This window comes from Plutella xylostella, chromosome 31, assembly GCF_932276165.1.
Source record: "Plutella xylostella chromosome 31, ilPluXylo3.1, whole genome shotgun sequence".
Taxonomy (NCBI): Eukaryota; Metazoa; Arthropoda; class Insecta; order Lepidoptera; family Plutellidae; genus Plutella; species Plutella xylostella.
This window is the reverse complement of record NC_064011.1, coordinates 5,607,420-5,633,032: the sequence shown is the minus strand read 5'-3', so window position 1 is coordinate 5,633,032 and position 25,613 is coordinate 5,607,420. Positions and strand designations below refer to the sequence as shown.

The following is a 25,613-nucleotide window of genomic DNA, read 5'->3' as shown; positions in this document are numbered from 1 at the left end:
ATTGAGCTCATCACACTTGCCTTGCAGGTCTTGGTACAGGATATCCTGTTCGCACATTTCATTCTTTAGCACTGTGTTCTTTTGTAATAGGCACTCAAATTATTTTTCATTTTCCTCCCGTTCCTTCATGAGTTGGTCTGTCAGTTCACGGGATGCTTTGAGGTCCTCCAAGGTTGTCCTCAGTCGGAGTTCCAAGTCACGGGTCTGTGCCTTGCTTCGGGATATCATCTTGGTTTTGTCTGAAAAAACACGGGGTGCTACGGTAGTATATCGGTATAGGATAAGGGGTGAATAGTCAGAGAACCTCAGATAGGCTTCTTATCAGAATTTTAGATACAAAACAGTAAAGACTCTTTAACTACTAAAAATACTGATAATTTGAAGTTTAATTAAGTAGTATATTTTAAATTATAACCTATTTTCACTAAAGAAATATTACTCTATTCATTTATAAAAAAAAAAAAACTTAGTAAATAATAAATAAATAATAGTTTCAATAAGCTAAAGATACAATGAAAGGTTGTTTTGTTAGTTATCTATGTAACAAGTACAGGCATTCAAATTCACTTCCACATATAAGTCAAGTGAACCGAGCACACGAGTCATAGAAGGATTTAATTCCCTATTCCTAAACCAGGACTACCTACAAGACTACAGGGATGGGGAACAGGTTATGTTAGAAGGGAATTACTGAATAAAATTTGTTGTTTTTTACTATTAAACCTAGTGTGTATTGTGGTAAAATTTGAAATTAAACGATGAGAGGGTGAGGGAGACTACAGTTTTTGTATAGGATAAGTAAAGTTACTAGATTTGTGGAATAAATTGGGGTTGAAAAGAAAAGAAAACAAAGTCAAATATATTACCTACTTATTAGAGCAAAGGGAAAGTAAAACGGCAAAGAAAGTTAGAATATTTAGATAGTTATGGCTTAAGGCTGAAAGGGAGGGAAGTCTAGATAATTTAACACAATACTCGCCTGATAATTCGTTGGAAATTTGAAGTTTGACAGGTTACAGGTGGGTCCAATTTCAACCTCATCAATTTGTTTAAAACCAAGTCGTGAGGCTCAAACTTCACTTTTTACACAATTATTGGAACTATATCTATACAATTACACTAATTTTAAGCTAATTAACTAGTATTTAATCAATTAAATGTCTTTGATACTGCGATGTAGGATTTCTTAGAGATCTGCTTCAATTTCATACATTTGCTGTGTGATGCGTTCCGAGCGCCATCTGTTGCTTGTGTGGCGAGGTGTCCGTCACATGTTCATGAATTTCACCGTTTCACATTCCAGCCCGACAACTCGATTGAGTCTAGTAAAAATGGAGACTGCAACTAGTTTTTATAAATCGGTGGGCCTTTTGGCCCACTACCCTGGCAGAGGGGACCGTTCGTCTATATCGTCTCCATTCATACTCAATGGTTAAAAAATATGACGTTTACTTACGTGTTGGAAGTCTCACTGAAATAAATTATTGTTAAAGTCAGAGTTGTATTGTTTTCTTCATACAAAAGGTAGCGTTGAAAACATCTGACAGTCAGATTTCCCACTTTCCCGACAACTTCAGTGCATTGTTTTCATTAAAAAACGGTGATACGGCTCGCAACCTATCACGAAATATCGCAGCAAAATGACCAAACTCAGCAAATTAAAAATAACTCATGTGATTATGTCATTACAAATAAAATAATGTGTTTTGTTTTATTCACTTGCGATTTTTAATTTCACCGTAACAATCATATGCTCGTGACTGTAACTTCCTGAAGGGGTAGTCAGAGGTGTCTCGCTAGCGAGTCGCTGTACATTTTTGTACTCAAGTGATAGGTCACTAGCCGTATCGCTGTTTTTGAATGTGTGCGGTGAAGGAAAACATCGTGAGGAAACCTGCGCATTTAGATTCTAGATGCGTTACCTAAGTGCACATCTAGATTCTAGATGCGTAACATACCTATTTAAATATGTATAGATAGATAGATAGAATACTCTTTATTTGCACACCAACAAAGAATCATAGGAATTACAAATTGCAACTTAATTAGGGTATAAAAGGCGGTCTTATCACTAAAAGTGATCTCTGCTAGATAACCTTTGGATGGAGGGAATCAGAGATAAGATTGGGTGTAGTGTACATGTTAAAAGGAAATGTAAATTAAGATTCATTAATAAACTAAAAACTAACTATAATATTACAAATATACTTACATTATAAGTACATACAATGTTACATAATAATACATACACAATACTTAATCGGATTCAATAACAGTTTTAGACCATGGATTTAAAGTAATGTTCCTTTATCATTCTTTTAAACGAGACTAGCGTAGGTGCTTGCCGGATTATTTCCGGAAGGTCAGTCCACAAAGTGATTGAGCGAACTGTGAAAGAAGAACTGTAGAATTTTGAAGTATTAGGCGGTATATTGAGGCCGAGGTTATGGGAAGAGCGTAGTTTCAGGTTGTGAAATTCACAACGGAATTGAAAACGCTCTTTTAAGTATGCGGGGTATGTTGGGTTAAAGAGAATAGAGTATAAAAGTGAGAGAATGTGGGTATTACGGCGAAGACGAATAGGGAGCCACTTGAGCTTAGCACGAAACTCGGAAACGTGGTCATATTTACGTGTAATTCCTGTGTAATGTGATGTTTACTTACGTGGAGGAAATATAAGTCCCGGTAAATGTGCCACTGAAAGTCAGAGTTATATTGTTTTCTTCATAAATAAAACGTAATTTCAAAACCTAAAAGCCGACTACTAAAATGAAACGACGTATGAAACAAAAAAAACATTTATCGACATAAATAACTTACACGTAATACATAATATATTACGTGGGAGGGCGCTATATGCCCGCACGCGTCGCACCAGCGAGGCGGCTCGCTTCTATGCAACTATGCGAAAGCGAAAGAAGCTTAGAGAAGCTCCGGAACGCATTGTTAAACTGCACCCGGAGGGCACTGTACGATTTTTGCGTGTAGAAAGCCCACAAGCTGCAGGTGTAGAATGTGGTGCAGTACGATTTAAAGAGCGTTATTTTGACTTGCCTGGAGCACCGAAAAAATCTGCGAGCAATCATATTTTCTCTAATCGACAATGCCCTCCGTTCCCTCTCCATGTCGTCATCGTCCTTGAGGTTGGATGTCAGTAGGTGGCCTAAATACTTAAATTCTTGTAAAATTATGCATGTTTTAAAAATGTGCTAAGTACTCTCATACTCACTAAGTCAAGTAACAAAAATTGTAATTGAACGATGCATTGCTGAACACAAAAGAGTAGAGATTAATGTTTTTGGAACTAAACAGATTTAAACCTGGCAATAAAAAAAAACTTGTGATTTGTGGTCTGTTTCTATGGTTTGAATGTCAAACTCGCCCTGTTCCTGTATAAACAAATCGAATTTTGCTTAATTTTGGAGTTTTGTGGATTGTTGAGTTTGTTCACGAAGTGAAAATAAATAAAACCATTCGCAGCGAAGCTAGACAGATGATTTACAGCGTTTACCTACGATGTTTGGCGGAGAATGAGGCTGGAGAAGTATTAGTCAATATATACGATGTTTATATGAAAGAGCAGCGTTTTATACTGGTGAGTAGGTACTTAATTTCTAACCATTAACATACATTGCTTATATTTCTTGTAAAAAAGTACTATTTTGATGTAATATAATGCCTTTCAATGTGTATTTGTTATTTTTATAGAGGTTAGAAAATACTAGTGTCAAACGTTACATGACATCAGGGTCTGGATACTAATGTTGTTAAAACATCAGGTCTAGATACTTTTTTACTAACCCCCGACTCAAAAAGGGTATCGATAAGTTTTACAGCTGTAGGTGTCTATGTGTGTCGGTCTCTCCGTATTAGAGTACCTATTGTAAAAATATGTGTAAGAATATGTAATGCCGAGTTGCAGAAAGGGACTTTAAGCTAATGTGGACATTAAATCTATGTCTGTCTCTTTCTGTCCGTATACTGTCAAAGCAAGGCAACAATACATTTAATGCCGACATTAACTTAAAGATCCTTTCTGCAACTCAGTGTAAGAGTCGGTATAAATTCCCCAGACATAATAATTTGCAAGTCACTGCTTTTCTGATCAATTAAATAATTTGTTGCAGGAAAATCGGTAGACACAGTTTTAGAAGAATTGCCGGGGCACATTTGAACTTTTTCCTGAGCAAGAAAAAACTGTAATAAAATATCGATGTGTGATACTTTTCTCCTATAGTAATTACATAATGGGATAACCAACACGTGTTTCAGTGCAAAAAAACATTATGAAATACACAATGAAATAAAAGTTACAGTTGATTTGATTTAATGAAATTCATTCAAGACTGCCCCCCTCTCCCCTACTAATTTCTTCTCTTAACATAAACCTCCCCAAAAAGTGGCATTTTATAATTAGTAAATATTTGAAACATTTCTCGTTTTGATTTTTTCTGCTAAAGTATCGTGATACTTTTGTCCGTTTTCTATACTATAATAGTGTGGCCACTTTCTTAGATTGCCACGCCCTCAATTATTCTCTACTCTTTTATGTTCAGCTATACTTTTTATAGCCTTCACATTTGTGACACGTCAACTTTGACACAAGTGTAGTACAGTAGGGCGAGCACAGGATTCGATACTAATTTTCGATACTACACAAACATATGGAAAAATAACAGTGACGTTCATTCACCTATCGAATATGGTATCGAAAGCGTATAGATTCGAAATTCATTCACCTATCGACTATGGTATCGAAAGCGTATAGATTCGAAAGTCTTTGACCATATAAATTTGACATTTTAGCGATTACGAACCCAATTTGACGCATAGATTCGAACGAAATTTTATCGCTAGCGTTTTTGTTTGAATCTATACGTCAAATTGGTTTCACAATCACAAACGTCCATATTTGTTCATAATACGATATAAAATTAAAACAACTTTTAAAAATAATTGATAGAATTATTTTAATTTCACTTTGTTTATTTATTTAATTAAATAATATTAAATAATAGCACTTATTTCAACAATATTTTCATAATAAAAACAAAAAAATGCGAAATTTAGGATATAATAAGGTTAAGACAGCAGTTTCTAAACGAACCTTCGAATCTCCTAGCCAACGCTAGCATTCAATGCTATCGATTTCGACTGTAGATTCGAATTAGGTATCGCATAGATTCAACGATACGCAACGTTAACGGAGGATCGAAACTTGTGCTAGGGCAACTGGTCTTCAATTTTAATTTTAAACTAAACAAAAAGTATTCATTTGTGGAAAAAGATTCTTACTGTCGTGTAACAAGTATAACTGAGTGTTGCCACTGATGATAAAAAATATTATTTAAGTAAAATATTACTATTTTTTTCATCGTAATATTCATACGTCGACATTTGTGACGATTGTTTTATAACACAGTAGAACACTCTACAATTCCTTATCATAATTATAAAAAAAATATGATATTTAACTTAGTAACACCTGTTTTTCAGCTTAATTTTATATCTAAAATTATATCTAAAATTATAATCATATCACTAAGCAATAATTTTTTATTCATATTCAAACCAGTCGAACAGTCGACACTACGTGACAAATCACATAGTGTCGATATGGTTTTTTCAATAAATAATAAATTTTTTTCAAAATATGAATTGGTAGTAACATAGAACACCGTCCCGTCTTGATTGTGTCCGTACAATACATAAAAAATATCACTAGTATTTAAATGCAATACGTGTACACCTTCCTCTTCTACTCAATAAGTATTCATTCATTTCACTGTGGGGAAAGGATTAGCCAATCTTTCGATTGCCCAGGGTGCACCGTCAGTCCCGAAAGTCAGCTCCCGAAACAACCTTCTGCGACGGCTTACGTCTACCAGCTGGGGCGCCTCTCCGCAAGTTCTACGAACAAGTAGCTTAGCACTCTGCTTCTCAGCTGCCGAATATGCCTGCCCCATATGGGCAAGGTCCGCGCATGCTAGAGAAGTAGATGTTGCTCTTAACGACACAGTTCGTATAGTTACGGGATGCCTCAAACCGACACCGCTCCACAAACTCTACTCTCTGGCTGGGATAGCACCCCCTAGCATACGGCGTAAAGTGGCATGTTCTGTTGAGAAAGCCAAACAAGAATGCGACTCCAGACATCCACTTTACTCACATACTGCCGCACCTTCCCGCCTTAAGAGCCGCAAAGCGTTTCTAAATAGTGAGGTGTCCTTAACGGATGAAAACCCACAAAACGCAAGGCTAAGGCTCTGGGAGGAAAAGCAGCCCCAGGATCCTTTCCTACCTCTTGAGGAAAAACTTGCTCCCGGTAACAGTCTTCCCTGGCACATCTGGAAGACTCTAAATCGGTTGCGAGCAGAGGTAGGCTGCTGCAAGGACAATCTCTGTAAGTGGGGCTATACCGTTGGTACCAACCTATGCGACTGTGGTACCGCCCCTCAGACTATGGAGCATTTACTCTCCTGTCCCCTGTGCCCTTCCACCTGCACACGGGAAGACTTACTCCAGGCCAACCAGAATGCTATCAAAGTTGCTTCTTTTTGGTCTGGACAAATATAAAAAATCGCATTTCACTGACACGAAAGAAGAAGAAGACTCAATAAGTCTCTCATTCACCCAAAGGTTGCCTGGAAGAGATCGCTTTTAGCGATAAGGCCGCCTATTGTGCTTACTCCTTTTGTTATTTAATGTACGTTGTGTGTTTTGTTCATCATCATCATCATCATCAGCCAATAATCATCCACTGCTGGACATAGGCCTCTCCCAAGGAGCGCCACAACACTCGGTCCTCGGCCTTCCTCATCCAACCACTACCCGCCACCCGCCTAAGGTCGTCAGTCCAGCGGGCAGGAGGGCGTCCCACGCTGCGTTTGCCTGTTCGTGGTCTCCATTCGAGAACTCGTCTACCCCAACGGTTATCGGTTCTTCGGCAGATATGACCAGCCCACTGCCACTTCAGCTTGCATATTTTGACAGCTATGTCGGTAACCTTAGTCCTTAGTGTTTTGTTCAATAAAGTTATATTGTATTGTATTGTAATATTTTTGTGTATCTATGATATCTTAAGAGTTATTTCCCGCGAACATAAAAATCGATGTATGGTAGAATTACCCAAATATAAGATTTAGTGTTAAATCTCGATAGCAAAATATGGAAATGTTATTCTTTTATTTGTAAGGGGTGTAAGTACCTGCACCTGGCTCTCTCGAATGGAACCTTTGTGCATATCCCCTAGGTCTAAACGGCCTTCCTAAGCTTGGACCATTTCCCACCACGCTGGTCCATAGCGTGTTGGTGGGTTCACATAGTATATCTAGATTGATGTGCTATATACAGGGTGTTGCAAAAAGGGTATACTACCGGTAAGTCCATTCTTACCGCTCAAAATCATAACCCTCCTTTTCGCTTCGCCGTAATCGAGTAAAAACAATGTCGTTTGCTTACCATCGTCTGGGGCAGAAATCGGTGCCACTGAAATAAATTACTTATTGTAAAAGCCAGAGTCATATTGCGATTATTATAGAACTTCCACTATGTTATTGTATTTTTAACGTTTCCTTATGTCTGGTAAGTAAAGTTGGTTTTCCTTTGCAGTCATCAAATATGTATGGGATTTGGAATGTAAAAAAACCAATAATATAATGGACAGAGTATAACTGGGCAAAAATACCGACAAATTATCTTCATGCAAAACGTAGCGTTTAACAATACAGGGTGTGGCTAAAAGGGTATACTAAGCCAAAGGGGGTGACTCAAGGGGTTATTTATTTATTTATTTGATACTTTATTGCATAAATATGAATGTACAAAAGGTGAACTTAATGCTAAATGTTATTCTAAGATCCTGTATGTATACTGTAACATTTCAATTTGTATAACGAGTAAGGTTGTTATTCTGTAATGTTTTACAATATTAGTAAAAAATGCAATCGTTTTCTTACGTTTAAAATATTGTCCATCTCCTGCAGGTACTAACGAATCTGCAAATGAAATAATAATACATTGTTAGATTTGTTAGATGAGAGTACACTTAAATTAATTATTTCTTGTTATTTATACATAGGTAGAGATTGTAAGGTACATTTAAATATAAGTCATGTAGTGCCTAGTTCGGCCTCTCGATTGATATGACAGGCCTTATCCGTTACGCCACCACCGCTCTTAAAATGTAAAGGTGCACATTTTACTTACAGAGGTAAGAAGGTTTTGCTCGACTCTGCCCCCGCGGTCTCATGCGCTTAGGATTCCAATTCGAAGGCTTTCTAGGGTCGTACAACTCTCTAGCATCTGGCCTTCGATACCCTTGGCCGTAATTTGAAAATATCCATAACAACTCATAACAGTTGTGAAACAGCAGATAGAAACTTACATTTAATTATGTCATTCGTTTGTTGTGTTGGGATAATATCCCGTGACGAAAAATCTGAAAAAGTGGTAGAAATATAGTGAGAAAAATAAAAATGATCAATTTCCAACAGTACACTTAAATTAATTTAATTCGTATTACGTAGGTATATTCAAGGTAGAGAATATTGCATTTTGTGGTAGAGCCGCCGATGCACTTAAACAATCTTTATCTAATTTATTTACAACCCAACATGAGATAATCATCTTTCCTGCTACACGCCATATTTGCAAGAGAGAGTTTATAAAAGGAACACCGTATTCAATAAAAATTCTATAATCTATGTTAAAAGATATTCCACCTCCTACATTAATACACTTTAAATTTACCCATTTTTTCTAAACATTGACGGCGACTTGCACAAACATATTAAATCTAAATTGGTAAGTCTACCGTTTTTTAAATATATTTTGTACTAACTGACAGACGTATGACAGGCTACTAAATACGTTTAGCGTTTGGTGAAATTCCACCTAACATATGGAAAAAACAAATATCATTTTTGGAACTATTCTATTCTATTCTATTCTATTCTCATAGGGGGTGAAGTTCCTGTACGTGGCTCTCTCGAGTGGAACCTTTGTACATATCCCCTTGATTTCAGCTCAGCCAGCCTAGCTCCCGAGTAAACTGGAGTAGCAGGCCTGGGTGTTGTAATAGCTGAGGTAGGCGCTCTGTTGGTCCAAGAATAGATAATCTTGTTTCTGTAGTAGGTGGACAAGCTAACAGAATATGTTCAACCGTCTCATCTACTTCCTTACATGTCCTACATAAGGGACTAGTTGAGTTACCTATGGTATATAAGTGTTTATTCACGCAACAATGTCCTGTTATTAATCCTACCATTTATGATATATTACTACGGGACAGGTTGAGTAAGTAGCGTGTAAGTTTATGGTTGTGTGATACAATAAACGCTTTAGTTTGTCTGCAATCTACACGATTTTTCCACTCCTTATTGTGTTCAGATAGTGTTTTATCGGTGAGACATTGCCTTATTGCCTTTGATGACAAACTAATAAATGGTTCTGGCCCTATTGGTAGGGTATTTGATCCCATTCTTGCTAGTCGGTCAGCCTCGCAATTTCCTATGTTGTCGTTATGACTTTTAATCCATTGTACTGTTACATTATTTGAAATGCTCAGGTTTTCCAGTGTTCTGTGACATTCTAAAATTAATTTAGATTTTGTTACAGTTCTGCCTAAGGCACCTAAAATAGCCATACTGTCTGTGTAGAAGCAGATATTGCTATTTTTTGTGTCTTTTATTTGTGTAGCTCCGTCAAGTAGGCTGGCAGCTTCTGCCTGAAAAACAGTAGCTTTGTTCCCGAAGCTGACAAAGTATTGTAAATTAAGTTCCGGGCAGAAGACACCTCCACCGCTGCCCTTCTTGTTCTTGGCTCCGTCAATGTAGATATTGATGTCGTAATTGTTTTCGTCTGATGTGCCACACTGATCTCGCTGGATAGTGTAGCTTCTGTTGAAGATAAACGTCTTTATAGTAGTGTCGCTGCATTCAGTGGACCCGGGAGCCGACAACTTGGCAATGTCAAGTATGCGACTGTGTCCCTGTGCAGTGGTATTCGTTGACCAGAGTCCCAGGTTGCTTAGCCTTATCGCCGCCGCTTTAGCTTCCTGCTTGATGATAATATCGAGTGGTGGAAGTCCTAGAATTATTTCTAGGGCGGCTGTTGGGGTTGACTTCATACATCCGGTGATTGAAACGCATGCAAGTCTTTGAAACTGTCGTAGTTTGTTTTTCACAGTATTGAGGTTTGATCTTTGCCACCACACTACTGCTCCATAGGTTATTATAGGTCTGACCACCGCTGTGTACAGCCATTTGCATAGCTTCGGTTTTAATCCCCATTTTGATCCAACAAGTTTACTAGTTTGATAAAGAGATATTGTTGCTTTACTCAGGGTCTTGTCAATATGCTTAGACCAGCTTAAACGGTGGTCTAGCCATACGCCAAGATATTTTACTTCATTTGTCAACTTTAAGGTTGTATTAAATAGTTTAGGTAGTTTTAAATTGCCTATTTTAGTCTTTTTAGTAAATAGCACCATTTCTGTTTTGGTCGGGTTCACCGATAGTTCATGTTTATGGCACCATTCCTCTATAATGTTTAGTGCAAGTTGCATTCTTTCACATAAGGTGTTAACAAACAAGCCCCCGATGAGAATAGTGATGTCATCGGCGTAGGCTATTGTTGTAAAACCTTTATTATTTAGATCGCAAAGTAGATCATTCACAACTAAAACCCACAGCAATGGAGATAACACTCCACCCTGCGGACATCCCTTTGCTACTTTGCATCTTATTGTATTTGTTGAAGTAAAAGATACTGTTCTTGATTTAAGCATATTTGTTATCCAGGCACTGATGACCGGGTCTACATCATGATTTTTAAGGTTATTACTTATGCTATTGAACATAGTTTTATCAAAAGCTCCTTCAATATCGATAAAAACTGCAAGGCAGGATTGTTGTAACAATATTGAGTTTTCGATTTTGCTTACCACTGTGTGTAAAGCCGACTCTGTCGACTTACCTGGTTGGTACGCATGTTGATTAGGATGAACAGGTTTCACAGAAAGTGCACCGTCACGTATATATCTATCGCAAAGTCTTTCTAAAGTTTTTAGAAGAAATGATGACAGACTGATGGGTCTATAGGCTTTCGGAGAAGTGTAGTCATCTTTACCTGGTTTAGGTAAAAATACTACCATATACTACTTTTTGGAACTAACTTTGCCTTACATTTTACACTGACGATACGCAACGTTAACGGAGGTTCGAAACTTGTATTAGCGACTCAGATGAACATATTATTATTATTATACATAGATACATACACACACATAAATAAACATACATACATACATAGCGGTCAAAATTATACCCTCCTATTTGCTTCGCCGTACTCGGGTAAAAAGGTAGCGTTTACAATATGTTTAATGTAATACGACTAGCTGGAATGTATCTATCCGAAACCATAATTCAGCGGATTATACGATCCGCTTACGACATATCCATAACAACTCATAACAGTTGTGAAACAGCAGACAGAAACTTACATTTAGTGTGGGTTGCACCCTTAATTATGTCATTCGTTTGTTGTGTTGGGATAATATCCCGTGACGAAAAATCTGAAAAAGTGGTAGAAATATAGTGAGAAAAATAAAAATGATCAATATCCAACAGTACACTTAAATTAATTTAATTCGTATTACGTAGGTATATTCAAGAAAGAATATTGCATTTTGTGGTAGAGCCGCCGATGCACTTAAACAATCTTTATTTAATTTATTTACAACCCAACATGAGAAAACCATCTTTCCTGCTACACGCCATATTTGCAAGAGAGAGTTTATAAAAGGAACACCGTATTCAATAAAAATTCTATAATCTATGTTAAAAGATATTCCACCTCCATTACACTTTAAATTTACCCAATTTTTTTAAACATTGACGGCGACTTGCACAAACATATTAAATCTAAATTGGTAATTCTACCGTACGGATTATAAAATAAATAAAAACGAAATCAACTTTTACACGGGTAAGTAATACGAGGTATAATAACGAATAGTATAACATTGACAAGGTATACGCCCATATTATATAAATTTATTAAGTATAACGTTCACTGTGTATAACAAACGGAAGGTATAATTACAAAATACATAATTTCGTAAAGGATAACGTTCAAAAAGTATAATTTCAATTGATATATCGTTAAAATGTATAACGTTCATAATATATTATAAGTTATAGTTATAAGTCTGTAAATATTAATTAATATTATCTTGAAAGTAAGAAAACAGTATAATTATGTATTGTTTAAATCATAAGTAAAATCCTGAGTAAAGTGATATTAAAAATATAAGTACAATAGTCTTATAACGTTTATAACATAATCTTATTCAACGGATATAATATTATTATGTATAATGAGCAAATTGAAGTACATTTTTAACTTTTATATAGTGATGGGAAAATTAAATAGAAAAATCAGAGATTACACGGCAGTAGTTTAGAAAAAAATATCAACTTTTAGTTTTATTCAATAGACACGAGTGACTGTGAAGTCGACATGAGTGATATTCACAATCCATGTTTTTTATCATAAAATAATCATTTAAGGCTCTCAAAGTTATTCAATAATATTATTCTCATTATATATCAATCATAATAATATGTTCTTGTCTATAAAATTATATTTTGAAAAAAGATAAAAAAAATATATTAAAAATTTCGACAAAAGCTTCTTCACAAATGTAAAAATTTTTTAATGGTAGAAATTTAGATTTTATTAGGTGACCACAAAATAAATATGAATCAAGGTCATCGGAATCATCTTAAATGAAAATAATACTTTATTTGGGACTATTATTCCAAATATTTTATATTTATTTAGATCAATAATCTCATAATCACTTTTCTCATCCTTGTCTTTTCCTTAGCACATTTTGTAATAAGTTTGTTTTGATAATCGTAAACCTTAAATGGTCTAAAATAATCTGCATTAATCCTGGTACCTTCTTTTTTTAAAAGCTTTATATTTTTTTAGTATTTTTCAAAATTATTATTTATATTAATTATTATTATATTAATAGTATTTATAACTTAAACCGTGTATTTCTTGTGCTTTAACTTCTTCTTTTCCCCTATTTTGGTACCTAGGTAAAAAGATCGGTACATTATATTGTATAATTAACAGAAATTTCACAACACACTTTAAGCTACAGTCACTTGTGTCGATCAAATAAAGTCAAGTGTCGACAAGACATATAATAACGCCTGCATCGCATGTTTGATACATCTGTTAACTTTTTTGGCATATTTATCTCGGTAAACAATTATATTAGTAAATGCACTAAGCAATAGATAAAAAAATACACAGTTACTTACAGTGCCACAAACTTATGTGTTCCGGTGACAGCTCACATAAATGACTAATATTTCTTAATTCTATAAGATTTTAAGTTTGCTCGTATTGTTAATTCGCTCTTGCGGTGTTAATAAACCCATCTAATCATTTACAATATACAATTAATTAGTAAGTAATGAGATATGGATCAATTTAGTTCGCTCTCACCGGAACAGATAAGTTTGTCACACGATAATAGATATTTGACCAAAGTCCTAGAAGCATCTGTCACCTCGTGTCGAACAAAGTCACAATTGTCAAACAATTTTTCATCACGTGTGACGTCGACATTAGTGAGATCATCGACAAAATACGCCATATCAGCTTCAATATGATGTGATACTTATAATAATAAAAATAAATTCATTAATTTCAGGTAATTTTTCATAATTACAAAAATAACCCATAGTTGTTGTTGGTAACAATAGCCCTTATTTCTATGTTAGTAGACAGGATACACAACAACTTAAATTATTAAAAATACACAAATGAAACTGGTCCTATGCGGGTGGCCTCTGCCAGGTGGGGACGCTAGCATGCAGCAGGGAACAGCGACCCACATAGGGACAGTCGAGCCTGGCTGCAATGGTGGTCAGGAGGGTGTTGGGGCTGGCCCGCACGCGTCGCACCAGCGAGGCGGCTCGCTTTCGCATAGTTGCATAGAAGCAATCTGTTCGCGCCTCCACAAACATGCCTGACGCACTGCAGCGTCGGGACAGCCCCATAGACTCCGGAACGTATTGTTAAACTACACCCGGAGGGCACTGTACGATTTTTGCGTGTAGAAGGCCCACAAGCTGCAGGTGTAGAATGTGGTGCAGTACGATTTAAAGAGTATTATTTTGACTTGCCTGGAGCACCGAAAAAATCTGCGAGCAATCATATTTTCTCTAATCGACAATGCCCTCCGTTCCCTCTCCATGTCGTCATCGCCCTTGAGGCTGGATGTCAGTAGGTGGCCTAAATACTTAAATTCTTGTAAAATTATGCATGTTTTAAAAATGTGCTAAGTACTCTCACTAAGTCAAGTAACAAAAATTGTAATTGAATGATGCATTTACTTTTTATAGCCTTCACATTTGTGATACGTCAACTTTGACACAAGTGTAGTACAGGTCTTTTGGCAATTTTAAACTAAACAAAAAGTATTTATTTGTGGAAAAAGATTCTTACTGTCGTGTAACGAGTATAGCTGAGTGTTGCCACTGATGATAAAAAATGTTATTTAAGTAAAATATTACTATTTTTTTCATCGTAATATTCATACGTTGACATTTGTGACGATTGTTTTATAACACAATAGAACACTCTACAATTCCTTATCATAATTATAAAAAAATATGATATTTAACTTAGTAACACCTGTTTTTCAGCTTTATTTTAAATCTAAAATTATAATCATATCACTAAGCAATATTTTTTTATTCATATTCAAACCAGGCAACCATGCTCGCGAACAGTCGACACTACGTGACAAATCACATAGTGTCGATATGGTTTTTTCAATAATTTTTTTTTTTTTCAAAATATGAGCGTCTTGATTGTGTCCGTACAATACATAAAAAATATCACTAGTATTTAAATGCAATACGTGTACAGTTGTACACCTTCCTCTTCTACTCAATAAGTCTCTCATTCACCCAAAGGTTGCCTGGAAGAGATCGCTTTTAGCGATAAGTCCGCCTATTATGCTTACTCCATTTGTTATTTAATGTACGTTGTGTGTGTTCAATAAAGTTATATTGTATTGTATTGTAATATTTTTGTGTATATATGATATCTTAAGAGTTATTTCCCGCGAACATAAAAATCGATGAATGGTAGACTTACCCAAATATAAGATTTAGTGTTAAATCTCGATAGCAAAATGTGGAAATGTTATTCTTTTATTTGTAAGGGGTGTAAGTACCTGCACCTGGCTCTCTCGAATGGAACCTTTGTGCATATCCCCTAGGTCTAAACGGCCTTCCTAAGCTTGGGCCATTTCCCACCACGCTGGTCCATAGCGTGTTGGTGGGTTCACATAGTATATCTAGATTGATGTGCTATATACAGGGTGTTGCAAAAAGGGTATACTACCGGTAAGTCCATTGTTACCGCTCAAAATCATAACCCTCCTTTTCGCTTTGCCGTAGTCGAGTAAAAACAATGTCGTTTGCTTACCATCGTCTGGGGCAGAAATCGGTGCCACTGAAATAAATTACTTATTGTAAAAGCCAGAGTCATATTGCGATTATTATAGAACTTCCACTATGTTATTGTATTTTTAACGTTTCCTTATGTCTGGTAAGTAAAGTTGGTTTTCCTTTGCAGTCATCAAATATGTATGGGATTTGGAATGTAAAAAATCCAATAATATAATGGACAGAGTATAACTGGGCAAAAATACCGACAAATTATCTTTATGCAAAACGTAGCGTTTAACAATACAGGGTGTGGCAAAAAGGGTATACTAAGCCAAAAGGGGGTGACTCAAGGGGTTATTTATTTATTTATTTGATACTTTATTGCATAAATATGAATGTACAAAAGGTGGACTTAATGCTAAATGTTATTCTAAGATCCTGTATGTATGTATACTGTAACATTTCAATTTGTATAACGAGTAAGGTTGTTATTCTGTAATGTTTTACAATATTAGTAAAAAATGCAATCGTTTTCTTACGTTTAAAATATTGTCCATCTCCTGCAGGTACTAACGAATCTGCAAATGAAATAATAATACATTGTTAGATTTGTTAGATGAGATTACACTTAAATTAATTATTTCTTGTTATTTATACATAGGTAGAGATTGTAAGGTACATTTAAATATAAGTCATGTAGTGCCTAGTTCGGCCTCTCGATTGATAGGACGGGCCTTATCCGTTACGCCACCACCGCTCTTAAAATGTAAAGGTGCACATTTTACTTACAGAGGTTAGAAGGTTTTGCTCGACTCTGCACCCGCGCTCTCATGCGCTTAGGATTCCAATTCGAAGGCTTTCTAGGGTCGTAAAACTCTCTAGCATCTGGCCTTCGATATCCTTGGCCGTATTTTGAAAATATACACAGTAAAATCTAAAAAAAAAACAAAATTTAAGTTTCCTTACAAAAGTGTGTAATTTTTTAATAGTAATCTAAACATTGTCAAAAAAATCACAGGATCGTCATTTCTGAAAATGTTTGTTCTGCAAGTTTTGGAATCAAATTGTAGGTAATTACTCATGGCTTCGAGTACAAATGAATAAATACTTACATATAACATGAAACCATAGGTCGACCACATCTTTCGAAGAACCGACAACCGTTGCGGCTATCGAGATTCAGAATGAAACAATTACTGGTCGCAAAGAACTTACAATAATTATTTAAAATTGCATTAAGATTACAAAACACCGTGAAATTTTATAGACTTCGTCAAAATTATTAAAAATCAAATTGAAATTGAACCATTAATTTTATACCTGACTTTGTCTAACTTATAAAAATGGGTAATGGGGTACAATAATTTCGGCCATTTAGTGGGGTCTTCTTCCTTCCTCTGCTATGCCAGTGAAGAGGAGGGCATTGTGACGGCTCTGAGTATCAATTTCATCAACCTGCTTTACTAGGCCAGCGATCTGCTCGTGCATCAGGCGCAGGATGGGCATGACTGAGTCCTTGAACAAGCCGAAATCCCTGGAAAGATCATCAAGCTCTGGCTTCCTGCTTGAATTGGAGGACTTCAGCTTTCTCTCGAAATCATCCATGCGATCCGCAATCATCTTCTCCATGTTTATTTGTTGCTCTAATAGTTCTTGTGTATAGTGCCACAAACTTATCTGTTCCGGTGAGAGCTCACGTAAATGTCTAATATTTCCTGATTCCATAAGATTTTAAGTTAGCCTGTAGTGGTAATTCACCCTTGCAGTTATCTAATAATCTAATCTAAGTATATGAATATTTAATTCATAGGTAAGTTATGAGATATTTATCAATTTAGTTCGCTCTCACCGGAACAGATAAGTTTGTCGCACTATAGAGACCATAGTGCAATAAAATTGTCAGTGTCAATAGTGTAGAGTATAAGTATTGACCAATGACAAAGGAATAAAGAGAGGACTTGGCATAAAAATCGGTACTTAAAAATATATCGTCGTCTCTTTTTAACTTATTGGTGTTATCCTACGTAAAAAAGGGCAACAGTAGTTTTGTCTTTGCCTAAAATTACAACATTGCGACCGGTCGCCATGTTGATTGACATCCAAACACAAGGTACTTCAGCTGTCAAACAATTTGTTTGTTTACATTTTTCAAGAAAAAAGCCGCCATTTTAATTGAAACCAAAGTTTAGGTAGGCCTCAGACCAACTACAAATAGACTCGCAATCGCCGTGTGCACTATTCTCTTTCTCACTCAAACCATAGATGTTGCCGACAAAAAAATAAAACCGAAATATGGGGAAATTTAACTTATCATAATAACAAAAACAAAACTTGAGTATATCGTCGGTTGATAGGAAAAAGACACTAAAGGCTAATTTTTCAATAGCCAGATAAAAGTTTTGCTGGGAAATAATTTTGATGCTGTTGCGTCTCAATGTTTCTCAATGTTTGTATTACCCAGATAACATTTATCTGAATATTGAAAAATCAGCCTTAGTGAGTTTTTCCTGTCAACCGACGATATAAGAAAAAAAACTTTACTCATACTTATTTGATTTCAATATAATTATTTAATATACACAAACTGAGTGGATTGTATGATTCATTGTCTTCGTCCAATCGAAACAATCCTCTTCAAAATGTGCAGAACACAATTTTTGTATGTTTCTTTGGTTTCCAATTTGTGCGACCGGTAATGTCTATCCATTTTCTTGATATTTTTTTTTTCTGTCGGAAACCTATGAAGCAGAGATAAATGGATGAGCATGAGCATTATAATCGTGGGCCAAATATGTGATGGGGTTTTTTTTAAAGGAAACACGTATTTCGTATCAATACAATAAACTTTATATTATACAGAAGAAATCACACATAGAAGAAAAAAACGAAACGAACGTTTCCTCACAATGAGAGGCACCTCATTTGAAAGAGGAGAATGACTTCTACAAAATACAATCTTCACAAAAACCGAATTCGTGCGCCCCATTTGTAAACCCAACCCGAGTCCGTTACAATTTCTAGTATTTTCTTTGCATACTATAATATTTGTGGGTAAAATAAATTTTCAATAACTTGCAACACCATGTGATTTGTTATGATATGGTACCTCGTAATTTTTACTTAAAACTGATACTAAAAGACCTTACAGTATTAAAATTAGTATCGTTTTATATTAAAATCGAGCCAATAGATAGTAACTCTGATGAATGTAAGCTTGTTAAACTTGATAGTATCTACTTACATGTGAAAATATATCTCATCCATCATTCCATCGTGTTTTCGTTCAATATGCTCTATACAACCGAACAAAATCCACCCACCCATGTCACACACTCGTTAAGTGATGATAATAGTCTAATAAACTTAATAAACACCCACAAATCACTAGCAAATCAAAAATAAATAGCATTTAGAAAATTTTGTTGTAACTGTCAGCCTTTGTTTGGCACAGATTTTTCATTTGTTTCATTGTTTGGCACAGAGAACTGACGTAAACAGGCGCCACAGCAAAAAGGACAAAAAACATTTACAGCTTAACGTTTCTTTCTTACGCTTAATGTAGCTAAGCGTCTCTTTTTCGCAATGTCACAACTGTCACGATTATACCCCTGTGAGGTAGGCGCATTTTTTTCGTGGATATGCCATGTCCTCTCTTTATTCCTTTGTCAATGGTATTGACCAGCAGGTAGGTGCAGTTTCAGGAATTACTAAATATAATTGCCAGATAACAATTATTCACTGGATTTGTATATGTAAATAACCAATTTATGTTTGTAAAAACTTTGATTTTTTTTTAAAAGCTATTTTAATTTATTAAAAACTCTTCAGTGCAATGTTGTCTATTTATTTGCAAAAACTTACTTTACCCGGAAAAAAAAGGCTTTCCCTCAAAGCACGCCACTGGATGCGATCTACAGCTTTCCTTATCCAATCATAACCAGCCACCTTTCGCAAGTCGTCACCCCATCTAGCCGGAGGGCGTCCCACACTACGTTTGCCTAGTCGCGGTCTCCACTCCAGAACACGTCTCTACGGCTTAATGTGTGGTCACTGCCACTAAGCCCTAATTTCGCCATACTCGGTTAGATCATAACCAGGGATTGGTTCATCAATTATACGTCATCTCCATATTAAATTTTTGGTAGAAGTGTCAAACGTCAACCACTGATCCCTGGTTACGAGTATGATCTAACCGAGTATGGCAAAACTAGGGATGCTATGGTAGTTGCCGGGTAAGTGGGCAACCCGACTGTCAGAGGTTTTCAAGCTTCCCGTCGCGTCGTAGGGCTCAGACTTGGCTTAACGACTGCGGAAAAAGTCTAATCGTGTGAATGTGGTATGCGATATCCGATTGTTGATCGTTGTTCAAGCCACGTTTTGACAGCTACACCAAAATTGCTTTTTACTCTAGACGTAGGTACCTACTTGATCAAATACTTATATAAAAAGACACATACACCAAAAGCTACTTATTGTTTAGATGTTTAGGTTCACTGTTACAGAACGTTAAACGTATTTAAAATTGTATTAAAGTCAAATTTTAAATACTTACATTTTGTACTGACTGACAGATTTTTGACATTCATATACATATGCTTTTAGCATTAAGTCCACCTTTTGTACACTTATGTTATATTTGTGCAATAAAGTATTAAATAAATAAAAAAATTATAAATATGTGGCTCACAAAGCGAGCCACCCACTTTTCGCAGCACATTTGTACTCCCGTGATAGGTTGCGAACCATAAGTATAATAAGATAAGTACATTGCACTTAGGATACTCATCTAGAATCTAGCCCCCAAATTCATAGAGCTTTTTGACACCTTACAATAGGCTTAAAATTGACGTTGCCATATATGAATTTCAACCTTTTCACTGACGTACTCGTAAAAAGTCGAAACTCGTGTGTTTCAAAGTGAATTTTAACCTTGTTGTAAATTTACAATACGTTATATTCATACATACGTTCTATGAATTTGAGGGTAAATGTACAGGTTTTCTCACGATGTTTTCCATCATCGTAAGAGCACGTGGTATTATTGTACTTAAACTCCTTAATTGAAAACACAATTGCCAGGATTTTAACCCACAGCATCTCGATTGAGAGGACGAGGCCTTATCCATTACGCCACCACCGCCCTTTAGTTATTAGCTCCGCTTCCGTTGGTTATTATATTAAAATAAAGTATTGTTACCTTAGTATACCGATGTTAAATAAGTAACTAGTTTGGTAAGCATAATATGTAACTAGGTACCTATGTCTGTGGTAGTACCTAATTTAAAATGTATATGTGATGTACGAATCGGTCTATCTATCTATCGAGAGAAAAGCTTCTTACTTTTAGATAGAACATAATTATGTTATTCACTCTGCTCACTGCGACTGTAGGTACACCTTAAATCCAATTCATGTGAAGCGGCGTGGTGGAAATCGAAATGGTGGGAATTCGACAAAAATATCTAATTATGAAGTGGTTAGATAAGGAAAGTCGAGGATTTTTGAGCTTCTTGGGAGTTGTTTATGTGCTGCTGGGTTAACTGATGATGATCTAATATGTAGTTACCGCTGCCTTCATGAAAGATAATCATAATGCCGCCATTTGACGGTCGAATGGCGTAGTGGTTAGTGGCCCTGACTGCTATGCCGAAGGTCCCGGGTTCGATTCCCGGCTGGGGCAGATATTTATTTAAAGACAAATATTTGTTCTCGGGTCTTGGGTGTTGATATTTATATTTAATATGTATCTATCTATAGTATGTATTTGTGTAGATATATTAGCTGTCCGATACCCATAACACAGGCTCTGCCTAGCTTGTGGTCGGATGGCCGTGTGTGAGATGTCCCCACATATATATTATTGTATCGAGAGTGCTCTCTTTATTTTATAACAGCTGTTTGGGACATAGCTATCTTCCAAGAGAAATGATGGAGACAATAGTTGTACCTATTACAAAGAATAGAACTGGTGACATTTCCGATAGAAACAACTACAGGCCTATATCGCTCGCAACTATCATTGCGAAGGTGTTTGAGGGTTTGCTGGTCAGCGCGCATTTGCAATTAAATGACGCACAGTTTGGCTTTAGGCCGGGGCTGTCGACGGAGAGTGCTGTGCTGGGGCTCAAGCATACCGTCAAATACTATACGGATCGCAAAACGAACGTGTATGCCTGTTTCCTAGATCTCTCCAACGCATTTGATCTAGTGTCATATAATGTCCTGTGGGAAAAATGTAGAAAGTCAAACGTACCTATGGAACTATTCAATATTTTCCAATACTGGTATGATCATCAGAGTAATAAAGTAAGATGAGGTGATGTTTATTCTGATGAGTATGGCTTGGAATGCGGGGTGAGACAGGGTGGGATAACATCCCCAAAGCTCTTTAATCTTTATATGGATGAACTTATCGGCGAACTCAGCAGCATGCATGCAGGATGTTATGTTGACGGCAAAAGCTGCAACAATTTCAGTTATGCGGACGACATGTGCTGCTGAGTCCGTCGACAGGTGGGTTAGTGAAGCTACTTGGAGCCTGTGAACAGTACGCGGAAAAACATGGTCTCAAGTACAATGTAACAAAAAGTGAGATAATGATTTTTAAAACTGAAAACAAGTTACCTCAGGAGATACCGTCTTTTTTATCATATAAAAATGAACTGAATCGCGTAACTAGATTTAAGTACCTTGGGCCAGATGACCTTAAGGATGATGAGGACATTGAGCGGGAGCGTAGGGCGTTGGCAGTCCGTGCCAATATGTTGGCCCGCAGGTTTGCACGCTGTACAAGAGAGGTAAAGGTCACCCTATTTAGGGCATATTGCAAATCTTTTTACGCGTGTAGCCTGTGGGTCAACTACACGCAAAGGGCTATCAATTCCCTGCGCGTCCAGTATAATAACGCCTTTAGGATGTTGCTGGGGCTGCCGCGACACTGTAGTGCGTCATGCATGTTCGCGGAGGCGCGCGTGGACGGCTTTCATGCCATTGTCAGAAAAAGGACGGCCTCATTGCTGAGCAGAGTGCGCGGCAGCACCAACACCATCCTAGTAGTCATCGCGGGGCGGCTCGATGGCCCAATACTGAAGCACTGGGTAAGTGTCATTATTGGTACACACAGTATGTGGGAAGTCGAGTCGTCCCATAGCTACGTTACCCTGACATGCTATATTGTTTTATTCGGATCAATTTTATTTAATATTTTATTTTATTTTTTATTAATTTAATTTATAATTTACACAATTAATTTATCCTTATTATTCATTAATGTGACATTGTTTATTTTTATTTTGTTTTAAATATAGTTAAATAGAATTGAACCGATATAAATTAATATACTCTATGAATTATACTAATTAATTTTAATTGTGATGTAGGGTAAATCGTGGTATAACTGGCATGTGTTAGTAACTGGCATTATGACTATAAAACTAAATATATTAAGCTTTTGGATATAGTAAGACCATCTTTCATGTGTTTACAGCAATCTCCAATTATTCATTGATATTATAGTTTAATTTTACGCCGCTAGGTGGGTATTTTCCGGCGCTGGAAATTATCTCAGTCAAAGCGGCGAAGATCGCCAAAAAAATGCACGTGCGTTAAGTTTTTTCTTAAGGAGACACCAAAATTTGTATGGCCTGTTTTCGCGAAAATAAATAAGTTTTTGATAGTGTGACAATGACAAGGAAGTAGGGGAAGGTCTAAACAATATCGTAATAGCCCGATTCAATGTGATTTTAGTTGCTTTCGAGTTATATTAAATTTGAGGGTGCTAGTTACTGAAAAACGTTACTCGAGGAAAGTCAGTTTGGTTTCCGCGCTGGCATGGGTACGAGAGAGGCTCAATTCGCACTCAACGTGCTAGTTCAAAAGTGTAGAGCGGTGGTAGCTCAGTCGGGTAAGCGCCCGCTTCTCACGCAAGAGATGCGGGTTCGAATCCCGGCGCTGACATGTACCAATGAGTTCTTTTAACTTAAGTACAATGTATACCATCGCTCTTACGGTGAAGGAAAACATCGTGAGGAAACCTGCATATCTAGATTTAGCACATCTAGATATGTGAAACCACCAACCCGCAGTGGACCAGCGTGGTGGGTAATGGTCCAAGCTTAGGAAGGCAGTTTAGACCTTGGGGATATGCACAAAGGTTCCACTCGAGAGAGCCAGGTGCAGGTACTTACACCCCCACAGAGAATAGAATAGAATAGAAGTGTAGGGAAATGCAGCAAACTGTGTTTCTTTGCTTTATAGACTACGAGAAAGCTTTCGACCGTGTACAACACGAGGTACTTATTAAACAACTCGTAGCTATCGGCCTAGACAGCAAAGACATACGCATCATCAGCAACCTATACTGGAGGCAATCAGCAACGGTATTGGTGGATGGAGAGGAAACAGGTGCCGTTGGTATTCAACGAGGTGTCCGTCAAGGATGCATCTTGTCCCCGTTGCTCTTCAATCTATACTCCGAAACAATCATACGAGAAGCACTGGAAGACGTGGAAGCAGGAGTCGTCGTCAACGGGCGCGTGGTCAACAACCTGCGTTACGCAGACGATACTGTCCTATTAGCATCCACTCAAGAAGGTCTCCAACAGATTGTAGACAGAGTTTACGAGTGCAGCAGAAGAGTTGGGTTAAACATGAATGTGTCCAAGACGAAGTTTATGGTAGTCGCGAATGAGCCCAAAACGACGACAGACTTACGCATAGGAGCGAACATCATTGAAAGAGTCGACAAATACAAGTATCTTGGGTCATGGCTGACGGACTCATGGGGGAGTGATACTGAAATACGAGTGCGTATCGAAATTGCCCGAGCGTCATTCATGAATCTGAAAAAAGTTCTGTGTTGTCGACAACTTTCTATAAAACTCCGTACCAAGATTCTGAAGTGCTACGTGTGGCCCATCGTCCTTTATGGGGGCGAGTCATGGACCATAAAGGAGAACTGCAAGAAAAAACTTGAAGCTTTCGAGATGTGGTGTTACCGACGCATGCTTCGAATCAGTTGAACCGATAAAGTCACCAATGTCGAAGTTCTGAAACGAATGCATAAGCAAGTGGAACTCGTGCGTACCATTAAGCAGCGCAAAGTAGCCTACTTAGGACACGTTTTGCGTAATAAGCGATACCAGCTGCTACATACCATAATAATGGGCAAAGTGGAAGGAAAGAGAAGGCCTGGAAGGAGAAAATTGACGTGGCTGTGCAACATCAAAGAGTGGACCGGTGTAAAAACCGTGGAAGAATTATTTAAAACAGCCAGGAATAGAGAACGCTGCAAAGAGCTGACTGCCAACCTCCAATGATGGAGAGGCACTATAAGAAGAAGAAGTTACTGAAATGTAATTTATATCTTCACTTAGTAACTGGCACCCCCCTGCCAGTTACTAATATTTTGGGTTTTGTGGTTTTAAGCTATTTTATACCTTCTATCGAAAGAAAACACGTGTCTCCTTAAAAATGATTCTCGCGCCAAATCTTTGAACTCACTTGTCGCTTCAAAGAATTTGCATATTCCACCCCTCAATGCTACCCACCATCCACCTAATTCAGAACCCACTCTTCTTGATTTAATTTTGGTATCCTCTCTCGATCTCGTGTTAAGGCACGGTCAGTTAACAGCTGACTGTTTCTCTTATCACGATCTTCTTTTCCTTTCATACAAGATTCGTCCCCCCAAACCCAAAAAGCGTACTATTAATTACTAGCGTACTCCAGCGTAATTTTGGAAAGGTGGACATGCAGCAGCTGTGTGAAGATGCAAAAGCCATTAATTGGGGACAGCTTAATGACATTGACAACATTGACGAGAGGGTTGCTTTGTTTAACTCTTTACTCACCGACCTTTTTGATAAACACGCACCCCTCCGTCCAGTCCGTGTGAAACAGCTGCCAGCACCCTGGCTGACTGACAAAATAAAGTGCCTCATGTCCAAACGTGATCACGCCAAATTCCGCTATAAGAAGCAGCCAACCGAGGAGCATGAGAGACTGTACAAAGAGCTGAGAAATCGCTGTAATAGGGTGTGTAGGGATGCAAAACGCCGACACATCCATTCCTCTATTGAAAATTGTGACAATTCACAGTTATGGAACTTTCTTAAAACTTTGGTGTGG

General features: G+C 37.1%; 1 protein-coding gene across 1 annotated transcript; it reads right to left on the bottom strand.

The window, feature by feature from the left end:
- Positions 1 to 99: 99 nt before the first annotated feature.
- Positions 100 to 17,013, bottom strand: LOC105381424. The gene is made up of 9 exons (XM_048632195.1): positions 16,598 to 17,013; positions 16,275 to 16,419; positions 16,025 to 16,063; positions 15,523 to 15,549; positions 11,504 to 11,575; positions 8,387 to 8,440; positions 7,959 to 7,997; positions 7,462 to 7,488; positions 100 to 239 (listed from the first exon to the last, which is right to left on the bottom strand). The coding sequence occupies exons 1-9, from the start codon at positions 16,625 to 16,627 to the stop codon at positions 100 to 102; spliced, it is 573 nt and encodes a 190-aa protein (XP_048488152.1). The 5' UTR covers positions 16,628 to 17,013.
- Positions 17,014 to 25,613: the final 8,600 nt, after the last annotated feature.